Source organism: Lissotriton helveticus, chromosome 5_1 (assembly GCF_964261635.1).
Source record: "Lissotriton helveticus chromosome 5_1, aLisHel1.1, whole genome shotgun sequence".
In the NCBI taxonomy this organism is placed as follows: domain Eukaryota; kingdom Metazoa; phylum Chordata; class Amphibia; order Caudata; family Salamandridae; genus Lissotriton; species Lissotriton helveticus.
The window spans coordinates 761,000,402-761,012,481 of record NC_136065.1 but is presented as its reverse complement, the minus strand read 5'-3'; the positions used below and the strand labels follow the sequence as shown (position 1 = coordinate 761,012,481).

General features: G+C 45.5%; 1 protein-coding gene across 2 annotated transcripts in view; it reads right to left on the bottom strand.

Annotated features, from left to right (window-relative positions):
• The window catches only part of USP54 (ubiquitin specific peptidase 54), a 2,015,813-nt gene that overhangs the window by 929,997 nt on the left and 1,073,736 nt on the right, over positions 1–12,080 (bottom strand). For both annotated transcript variants that reach the window (XM_078643238.1, XM_078643239.1), the window contains exon 13: positions 11,149–11,526. In XM_078643238.1, the coding sequence (XP_078499364.1) occupies positions 11,149–11,526 (378 nt within the window). The remainder of the gene's footprint in view (positions 1–11,148; positions 11,527–12,080) is intronic.

The window sequence follows — 12,080 nt, the reverse complement described above, 5'->3', positions numbered from 1 at the left end:
CTCGAGACACAGCAAGAGCCGCTCCTGGGGGGTGGTGTTCCCCAAGACTTTTGACCCCTCTCAAAATATAAAAAGCCCCAGAGAGTGGTAATCCTCGGGCTTAGACGAACCTTCGAGGTCCCTCACCCATTTATTTTGCAGCACTGAGGAATGGCGGTCCCCGGGCTACAAGGCCCCTCTGGACCCCCATCAAATGTAATATTTTAGACCCCGGGATTTGGCCCTCCCAGGTAGCTAATTTTTAAACAAGCACAGAAGCCCCCGCTTTGTTTTTATTTTTTTACGGCGGATCCATGCACCCAACGCACATTTCTCCCACAATATTCTTTTTTTGGACCCTAGGGGTCTAGATGATCAAAATATTTCTTACATGCCCCCTTTATACGTTTTGAACACTTGTCCCATTATTTTCTAGATCCTCGCTTCTACCGACGCAGAAAATGGCTGCCAACAATTTGTGGTTTCGAATATTAACAACTTGATAGCCAATTAGCATTCAGCTCGTGATCGGGACGGCGCGCTCAGAGTGCGCGGATCCGTTGAGGTCATAGATATATATATATTCATTTGTAATTTTCTCAGGAACTACTGAACAGATTTACACCATTTAAGCAAAAGGCACGAGTATGAACCAAGGACTACCACTTTGCAAATTTGGTGTAATTCCGTTCAGCCATTCGGGCTGTAGCCTTTATGAATGATTCCTATGGAAAATTGCATGAGGAAAACACGTTTTGGGACCCCCCTTTTTTCTCAGCCCCCGCTTCACGAATCAGCCCAAGACTTTCAGGATAGGAGCGGATTTTAGACCCCGGGATTTCTCCTTCCCACGTAGCTAATTTTTAAACAAGCACAGGAGCCCGCGCTTGTTTTTTTTTTTTTTATTACGGCGCATCCATGCACCCAGTGCACATTTTTCTGTTTTTCCCCCAAAAAATCTTTTTGGGGACCCCCTAAGCAGGTCTAGAGGGTCAAATTATTTTTTACCTGCCTCCTTTATACGTTTTAAACACTTGTTCCACTAATTTCTAGATCCTTGCTTCTACCGAGGCACAAAATGGCTGCCAACACTTCCTGGTTTCGAATGTTGACAACCACTTGACAGCCAAATAACATTCTGCGCGTGATTGGTACGGTGCGCTTATAATCCGCGCAAGATGCGCAGATCCACCGAGGCCATAGATATTTATGTACTTTTAATTGTAATTTTCTCAGGAACTACTGAACATATTTACACCATATAAGCAAAAGGCACGAGTCTGAAACAAGGACTACAACTTTGCCAAATTTGGTGTAATTCCATTCAGCCGTATGGCTGTAGCCGCAATGAACGGTACTCATGGAAAATTGCATGGGGAAAACACGTTTTGGGACCCCCCTTTTTTCTCAGCCCCCACGTCACGAATCAGCCCAAGACTTTCAGGATAGGAGCAGACCGGAGCCCCCCACCAGTTTTGAAAATGTTGCTAAGATTTGTTGCCTGGCACCAAAGTTATTCCAAATAGAATGTTGCGGATTTCCTCTATGGAAAATAGGTCCTAACTATAACTACCTACCTAGGTAATTTATGTGTATATATATATATATATATATATATATATATATATATATATATATATATATATATATTTCACTCCTTCCTGCTTCTCCAGGTACGGCATGCAGGACACAAAGACCGCCACACAGCTTATCCAGTACACCAGGTCAGTTTATTATCCCCTTGATTCTCCCTCTGGCATGACGCGTTTCGGGTAAGGACTACCCTTGATCACATAACGGTATATTGTTTACAGAGACCTTTAAGTACTCATTTTTTTCATCCTCTTTGCGAAGCACACCACGTGATTAATAAAAAGTGAAGATATACTTAAACATACAAATCGAGTGGCTCTTTCCTTTCTGTCTAATCAGCACATATGGATAAATAAGATTTATATTCAAAGATGCATTATATGTTGGCATACGATATAACTGCATAAATGCATATGCGGTAAACATGGACTGAATTTGTGCAAATTCGCAAGATTAAATTGATGTGGCCTGTATATTTCCATTATATACAATTCCCATATTTACATATATTATACAGTAATTTAATCATTATTTACACCTGATATAAATGTAAAAAAATATATATATACATATATACACAGAACCATCATCTATTATTTGCAATATCTATATACACATAAAAAATTGCTAGAAATTGAAATACAAATTATAGCAGCATAAATGCTTAAGTTCCATTAAACCTATTATGCAAAAGTGATTTGGTATTATTTTCTCCAAGTGCAATAAAATTCGCTGAATAAATTCATATTTTACCTATGACAACTGAGCCCAGTTGTCACAAAGAGCTCACTCCAGATTTTATATACAAATAAAGAGCTAAGTGCTATATAAAAAAATGAGCAAATACAAAAAATCATGTGATGATATTTACAGTGAAGCTAAATGCAGAGTTGTTGTTATCTATATAAATGATAATGATGATCTATCAATTAAACGGTATAAGACAATCTTATATACGGATCAGTTACATTTTTTCTCTTCCAGGGAATATGTCTCTCTTCTGTACCCCTTGTCTTATATATATATATATATATTACCTACTGGCGATAGCCAGTAGGTATATATAGTTAGGATTGTTTTCCATAGGGAAATCGCAACATTCTATTGGGAATAACTTTGGCGCCGGTTGAGGAATCTTCCTGAAATTTTCCTTAACTTTGCCTCGCGGCGCTCCGCCCCTTCCCTGAAAGTTTGGGGGGGGATTCGTCAAGCGGGGGCCGAGATAAAAGGGGGGTCCCAAAACGTGTTTTCCCCATGTTAATTTCCATTGGGCGGTTGGACTCACTTTTAGCCCGAACGGCTGAATGGTTTTCCACCAAACTTGGCAAAATTGTAGGGACTGGTAGCCTGATGTGCCTTTGCTATGTCTCAAGATATGTGCTCCAGTGGTTTTTACGAAAATTAACTTTGAAAAAATATATATTGGGCTACATTGGGCTATATATATGTTAGAGCCCAAATGTAGCCCAATGTAGCCCAAAGATGGCCACCAGAGACAAAAAAAACAAATGTAGCCCAAATATCAGCCAGATGTAGCCCAACTATAGCCCAATGACAGAATGTCCCAGAGTGTTCTAAAGAACAACTAGAGCGCTAACAGTCTTACTTATGACAAAAGTATGGCACACCTGAAGTCATCTTGATTGGAATAAAGTGTTAACACTTAAAACATTTAATTTGCAAAGGAACAAAATGAGGGGGTTCATTTTGCCATAGAAATTATGATTAGTGCTGAAGAAAGAAACATTAGGGCACATTTTGAGTGACTTCTCAAATCCTCTTATATTTCATTAAAAAAATTCTGATATGCAGTCTCCCAAGATGGCCACCAGAGACAAAAGAGCCCAAATGTAGCCCAAATATCAGCCAGATGTAGCCCAACTATAGCCCAGTGACAGAATGTCCCAGAGTGTTCTAAAGAACAACTAGAATGCTAACAGTCTTACTTATGACAAATGTATGGCACACCTGAAGTCATCTTGATTGGAATAAAGTGGTAACACTTAATACATTTAATTTGAAAAGGAACAAAATGAGGGGTTTCATTTTGCCATAGAAATTTTATATATATATATATATATATTCACTGAAAAAACCATAGGTTACACACCAGTTATAGTTAATAATTAGCATTTAAAAAACCTTTGAAATTCACTGAAAAACCATAGGTTTCACACAAGTTATAGTTAGCTGGAAATTTTACTTGCATAAAACCATTGAAATTCCCACGTTATAGTTAGTTGAACTCACTATAACTTGCACGTCTGCAATGCACTGCTGATGACGTCACATATTACATCACTCATGCATATATTTAAATATTTAAACATTACTCGCTAATATATGTATTCACTAAGATACACTTAATAAGCCAGTTAACCAATCAATTTTTTTTAAAACACTGAAAAAACCATAGGTTTCAGGCCTTATATAGTTAGGAATTAGCATTTAAAAAACCTTTGAAATTCACTGAAAAAACCATAGGTTTCAGGCCTTATATAGTTAGGAATTAGCATTTAAAAAACCTTTGAAATTCACTGAAAAAACCATAGGTTTCAGGCCTTATATAGTTAGGAATTCGCATTTAAAAAAACCTTTGAAATTCACTGAAAAAACCATAGGTTTCAGGAATTATATAGTTAGGAATTAGCATTTAAAAAAACCTTTGAAATTCACTCAAAAAACTATAAGTTTTAGTGGTGTTATAGTTAGCTGGACATTTTACTCATACAAAACCAATGAAATTGCTCCTATATAGTTAGTTGCACTAACTATATTTCGCGCACCCGCAATCCACTGCTGATGATGACATGGTCAGTGACATCACTGATGACATCTCAAATGACATCACTGATGACATCACTGATGACATCATCCAGTGAATGTGGTTTGCTTCGTTATTTAAATATGCATTATATTACCAATAGAATGTTGCGATTTCCCTATGGAAAACAATCCTAACTATATATACCTACTGGCTATCGCCAGTAGGATATATATATATATATATATATATATATATATATATATTTGGCCACATGGGGGTCCATCTAGGAGCCCCCACCAGGCCTCGGGCAGGAGCAAGACCACTGACTCATTGTCAGTGAAATTGCTCTCCCCCCTCGCAGCTCCACCATCAAGTGAGGCCTTCCCCCGAGCCCCTTCACTCTCGAGTGCTGGTATTCGGGGCCCTCCTCCACTTAGAGGTTTTACCTGCGCCTCATCGCCTGGTGGTCCAGTGGATTTCTTCTCCCTCTCTGCTCTTTCTATCCATTTTCACTTGTTTTTCACTGATTTCAATTTCCCGCTTTTACTCTCCTTCTGTGTCTTTCCTCTGTTTGCTCTTGTTTTTTTTACAGATTTCAATCTCCCCCTTTCACTCCCCCTTTCTGTCTCTCCTCCGTTTTCACTCGTTTTTTACAGATTTCAATCTCCCCCTCTGTGTCTCTTCTCCATTTTCACTTGCTTTTACTGATTTAAATCTCCCCCTTTTACTCTCCTTCTGTGTCTTTCCTCCGTTTTCTATCGATTTTTGACTGATTTTAATCTTCCGCTCCCCCTCTGTCTCTATTCCGTTTTCACTCGTTTTTGACTGATTTCAAACTCCCCCTTCCACTCCTCCTCTGTGTCTTTCCTCCGTTTTTACTCGTTTTTTTGCTGATTTCAATCTCCCCCTTTCACTCCCCCTCTGTCTTTCCTCTGTTTTCGGTCGTTTTCCACTGATTTAATCTTCCCCTCTCACTCTCCTTCTGTGTCTTTCCCCCACTTTTCTTGCAACTTTCACTGCCTCATTTCTACTCTTTCCTCTCTTTTGCCTTTTCTGCCTGTTATTCCCTGCCGCTGCTGGCCCCTCCCCCCAGCAGGACCAATGCTACCGGCCTAATCTAGCTCCCCTCCCCGCCTCCCAGCCGTCAAGCCCTCCCTGACCCCTACTTAATGACGGCCGCTGGGGGGACAGGCGAGCAAGCCCACTGAATCATTGTCAGTGAAATTGCTCTCCTCCCCTCGCAGCTCCACCATTAAGTGAGGCCTTCCTCCGAGCCCCTGCACTCTTGAGTGTTGGTGTTCGCGGCCCTCCTCCACCCGCAGGTTTTACCTGCGCCTCATCCCTGGTGGTCCAGTGGACCTCTGTCTCCTTTCTCTCGCTCTGCTCTTTCTCTCCCTATTCACTTGTTTTTTTATTGATTTCAATCTCCCCCTTTCACTTCCCCTTTGTGTCTCTCTGCCGTTTTCACTCGTTTTTTTACTGATTTCAATCTCCCCCTTTCACTCCCCCTCTGTGTCTCTCCTCCATTTTCACTCATTTTTTACTGATTTCAATCTCCCCCTTTCACTCCCCCTATGTGTCTCTCCTCCGTTTTCACTAGTTTTTAACAGATTTCAATCTCCCCCTTTCTCTCCCCCTCTGTGTCTCTCCTGTTTCCACTCATTTTTTACTGATTTCAATCTCTCCTTTTACTCTCCTTCTGTGACTTTCCTCCGTTTTCACTTGTTTTTCTTTACTGATTTCAATCTCCCCCTTTCACTCCCCCTCTGTCTTTCCTCCGTTTTCACTCATTTTCCACTGATTTGATCCTTCCCTCTCACTCTCCTTCTGTCTTTCCCCCACTTTTCTTGCACCTTTCACTGCCTCATTTCCACTCTTTCCTCTCTTTTGCCTTTTCTGCCTGTTATTCCCTGCCGATGCTGCTCCCTGGCCCCTACCCCCCAGCACGACCAATGTGACCTGCCCAATCCATCTCCCCTCCACGCTCCCGCCTCCCAGCTGTCCAGCCCTCCCCGACCCCTACTAAATGGCAGCCGATGCTGGGACAGGCGAGCAAGCCCACTGACTCAATGTCAGTGAAATTGCTCTCCCCCCCTCGCAGCTCCACCATCAAGTGAGGCCTTCCCCCGAGCCTCTGCACTCTTGAGTGCTGGTGTTCGAGGCCCTTCTCCACCCACAGGTTTTACCTGGGACTCATTCCTGGCGGTCCAGTGGACCTCAGTCTCCTTTCTCTCACTCTGCTCTTTCTCTCCATTTTCACTTGTTTTTCACTGATTTCAATTTCCCCCTTTTACTCTCCTTCTGTGTCTTTCCTCCGTTTTCTCTTGTTTTTTACTGATTTCAATCTCCCCCTTTCACTCCCCCTCTGTCTCTCCTCAATTTTCACTTCTTTTTAACAGATTTCAATTTCCCCCTTTCACTCCCCCTCTGTGTGTCTCCTCTGTTTTCACTCGTTTTTTACTGATTTCAATCTCCCCCTTTTACACTCCTTCTGTGTCTTTCCTCCGTTTTCTCTCTTTTTTTTTACTGATTTTAATCTCCCCCTTTCACTCCCCCTCAGTGTCTCTCCTCCATTTTCACTCATTTTTTACTGATTTCAATCTCCCCTTTCACTCCCCACTGTGTCTTTCCTCTGTTTTCACTCATTATTTTTACTGATTTCAATCTCCCCCTTTCACTTCCCCTCTGTCTTTCCTCCGTTTTCACTTGGTATCCACTGATTTAATCTTCCTCTCTCACTCTCCTTCTGTATCTTTCCCCCACTTTTCTTGCACCTTTCACTGCCTCATTTCCACTCTTTCCTCTTTGCCTGTTATTCCCTGCCGCTGCTGCCCACACGGCCCCTCCCCACCAGCACGACCAACGCGACCGGCCCAATCCAGCTCCCCTCCCCGCCTGTCCAGCCCACCCGACCCCTATTTAATGGCAGCCGCTGAACATCCGCGCAGCGGACACGGGCAGTGAGCACGCCAAAGGCAAGCCGGTCTGCGCCCGTCCGTGAACCGACCGCGACCAGCGCCAGGAACCCTGGACCTCAACGCCAACGCTACGACCCAGCGGCACTCCATGCTCTCAACCCAGGACGCAACAACTGCAAGCTAGCATCAGCAGTCGACACCCACGGACCCTTCAGCTGTCACCGCTGCTGGCACACCTGCAGCACCGCCATGACCACGGACCCGACGCAACCCGCCCGCAAGACCACAACCCAACCGAAGACCTTGCAATGCATCTTCCTCAACGTTCGATACCTCCACAAACACGCCACAGAAATCTGGGACCTCCTCGACAGCACCACCCCGGATGTAGTGTTCTTCACTGAAACATGGAACAACACCACCTCAGGACTGGACATCGCCATCGCCATTCCCCAAGGATACAAGATCTCCAGGAAGGACCGCCCCACCTGCCAGGGAGGAGTAATCGCCGTTGTCCACAAATCCAACCTCCACCTGAGCACACTCCCTGACGAGCCCACAGACCTGATGGAACACCTTCATCTCAAGATACTGGCCAGCCCTACCACCACCCTCTGAGGAACCCTCATCTACCAACCCCCTGGACCCCGCAGACTTTTTGCCAGCTCCATCCCGGACATCATCTCCCCGCATGCCATCGCATCCACCAATTATACCCTGCTGGGAGACCTCAACTTCCACCTCGACAACCAACTGGACCCCAGCACCACATCCCTCCTGGACAACCTCAACGACATTGGACCCCGCCAGATCGTGACCGAACCCACGCACTCAGCAGGACACATCCTCACCCCCTCTTCACAACAGGTAACTCCATCACCTTCAGCCACACCACCGAACTCCCATGGACTGACCATTGATGCATCCACTTCACCCTCAGAACACCCACCATCCACAGACACCTGCACCTGCTCCCACGGATAAAGTGGACCAGAATCACTGATGACCAGCTAGCCTCATCACTCAGCAACTCCACCCCAACCATCGCAGAAAACGAAGACCCCAACACCGCAGCCCGAACCCTGCACAGATGGATCTCCGACAGCGCCAACATCATAGCCCCCCTCAAGAAAAACAACAACACCCACGCCAAGAAAGCCCAATGGTTTACCACCGAACTTCGAGAGTCCAGACACAATTGCCGCCACCTCGAAAAGGCCTGGAGGAACACCAAATCCACAGAAGCCTACAACAATTTCAGAGCCGCCACCCACGCCCACCACCAACTCATCAGAAAAACGAGGTAAAAAGCGATTGAAGATAGAATCTCCATTCACGCACACAACAGCAAAGAACTCTTCAACATCATCAAGGCGTTTGCCCAACCCACCAGCGATTCCACGGACATCCCTCCCTCACAGGGCCTCTGCCACAAACTCAGCACCCTTTTCCACCACAAAATCAAGAGCATCTATGACAACTTCGACAAAGACAACCAACACACTGAACCCTCACCAACCACCCGACACCCTGAAGCCAGCAATCGACAACTGGACAGCCCTCACCACCGAAGACACACTGAAGACGATGAAGTCAATCCACTCCAGGGCCCCGACGGACCCCTGCCCCCACCACATTTTCAACAGAGACGCCGACACCATTGCACCCATGCTCTGCCACATCATCAACCGCTCCCTGGCAACCGCCACATTCCCCGACGACTGGAAACACATTGAGGTGAACCCCCTCCTGAAGAAACCCTTGGTGGACCCCACTGACCTCAAAAACTACAGACCCATCTCCCTGCTCGCGTTCCCAGCGAAAGTCATTGAGAAAGACATCAACAGCCAACTCGCCACATTCATCAAAGAGCACAACATCCTCGACTCCTCCCAATCCGGCTTCAGAAAAAAACACAGTACGGAAACCGCCCTCCTCGCTGCAACAGACGACATACGTACCCTACTGGACAAAGGAGAAACAGCAGCCCTCATCCTCCTCAACCTCTCAGCGGCGTTCGACACAGTCTCTCACTGCACCGTAATACACAGACTCCATGGCGCAGGGATCCAAGACAAGGCCCTCAACTGGATCTGCTCCTTTCTCTCCGGCAGAACACAGCGGGTCAGACTCCCCCCTTTTCTCTCCGACCCTACACCTACCACCTGCGGAGTCCCCCAGGGGTCCTCCCTCAGCCCTACACTCTTCAACTTCTACATGGCTCCGCTTGCCCCCATTGTCAGAACCTACAGACTCAACATTGTGTCATACGCAGACGACACCCAACTCATCCTCTCCTTATCCAACGAACCCAATACCGTCAGACACAATTTTCAAGAAGGCATGGAAGCCGTCGCCAAAAGGATGAAAAAAAGCTGCCTACAACTAAACACCAACAAAACAGAAGTACTCATCATGGGCCCATACCCCGACACATGGAACAACACCTGGTGGCCCCAGTCCTCGGAGGCCCGCACACCCCCACGGACCACTTACGCAACCTGGGAATCATCCTGGACTCCGAGTTCAAAATGGACCGCCAGATCAACTCCGTCTCGTCCTCCTGCTTCCACACCCTCCGCCTCCTGCGTAAGACCTTCAAATGGATCCCCCTCAAACACAGAAAGACCGTCACTCATGCCCTGGTCACCAGCAGACTCGACTACGGCAACGCACTCTAACCTGGAATAAACAAAAACCTCATCCGCAAGCTACAGAACATCCAGAACGCCGCCGCAAGTCTGGTCCTCGACCTGCCAAGACACTGCCACATCTCCCAGAACCTGTGCACACTCCACTGGCTCCCAATTGAAGCTAGATTCACCTTCAAGATGCTCACCCACGGCCACAAGGCCCTCCACGACACCAGACCAGCATACCTGAACAGCCGACTCAAATTCCATGCACCCCAGGGGACCCTACGATCTGCCCAGTTCTCCTACTCTGTGGTCCCCTGCCCCGGAAAGAACATATCAGGAGGCCGCTCCTTTTCCTTCCTCGCGCCCCGAGCTTGGAACACCCTGCCTCTCCACCTCAGACAGACAACATCGCTCCCCATCTTCGCAAGAAACCTCAAAACCTGGCCCTTCGACCGACCCCCCCCTTGATGGACTGGTGCCTGCTAAACCCCCCCACCAGCACCTTGAGACCCATACGGGTGAGTAGTTGCGCTTAACGCCTGATTGATTGATATCCCATACCCTGCCCCCTATATGTTTTTTTAACTTTTTTCTCATGACATGGATCTGAGGCATGGGGGGCCGAGAATTATCCATAATTGGTGTAAATCATTTTGTTCAGAGCACCATTAGAAAGCTGACCATGTATATAACATAGGATTTCAATAACTTGTCACATTTGTATCATTTTTAATAATTCACATTTGTTTATATTGCAATAGTTGGTTAAAACAATATAATGTAATGTGGATGATAAGGAACACAAAAGCAGGAGCATGAAACTCTATAATAGCTTATGCGTAGACATCTACAATGTCCCATGTGGCCACAAAAATCATCCCTCCTATTCCCTCCTGACTGTGAGAACTATGAGTATCCCAAACATCTAATAAAGGTCCTGGGTTGGAGGTCTTAAACATGGTCGGGAAGTTCAGTACAATAATGCACATGTGGGAAGTACCTGCCTACAAGGATAGTGATGTACATAACTAGCAGAGTACTCCACAATTCAACTCCATAGCTGGAGCTTGTCAACTCCATGCAGTCACCACAGGGTACCCAAAAGTACCGTTAAATATTGGTTAACTTACAAGATGTATGAGAATCACAATTCTACCACCAATTGCGTACTTAGCGATAAAAATACAAACAAAATTTTTAAAAGCATATTATGTATTTACTTACAGTCTTCCTAATCCAAGCAGACTCTCACCTGTGTCTTCTGAGAAAGGGCTGAGCTGGGCATAACCTGTATGCTTCCTCTCCTTGTTAAAAATTCTATCTATGTTCAACGGCTCCCGTTTGGGTCTCCAGGGCGGAGGGTACTTGCCGGATGAACGGGACCTGGACTCGCTGCTGGTATTCTCCATTTCCCAGTCTCTGAAATTAACAGCAAGGCTTCCAGGAGGACGTAGTTCTTTCACTTCTCCTGTCCTGACCCCATCGGCCAAGGCCAGAGAAGACTGGAGAGGCAGTGCTGGTCTACTGTGAATCATATTGCTAACAGTCTCCTTAAATTCCCGCAGGCGATTGTTGCTACTGCATTGTTTTGGAGCTGTGCGGGGGGCCTGTTTTTCCTTCAGGGTCTCGCCTACAGTCAGCAGAGGATATAAAAGCTCACATTTACCAGCACCAATTAAAAGAGAATATAATACAACTACTCAAAGCTAAACAAATTATTTAAAAAGTGGCAAAGGAAGAATAAAAGGTCGGGATGGCACGTTTGGGAAATATATTAGACTGCTTCAATTACATGACGAGTAAAAAAACGGGGAAAGCATTATCTCTAAGGTGAAGTGACAGATACACATTCTTATTTCCAATGCACATACCAAGTCAGTCCCAGAATACCTCTATTCAGTGAGTTCAGGCTAGAATCAACGCAAAGCAGAAGCAGTGGGGAAATGCTTCATTGTTTTTATGGCAGCAGGTAAGTAAAAAATAACAACTGAAATACTGAATATAATGTTGCATCACTTGTAAACCAACAATGCCCCTGTATTAACAATTGCCAGCAATCAATATGTTATTTTAGCTGGGGCCTCATGGAATGACATGGCTGAAACCCTTTGCCATTTGATGGGACATCAATATTAAGCAACCTGAGTCTGTGTATGTAGAAAAGGGATCACATTCCACACAGAG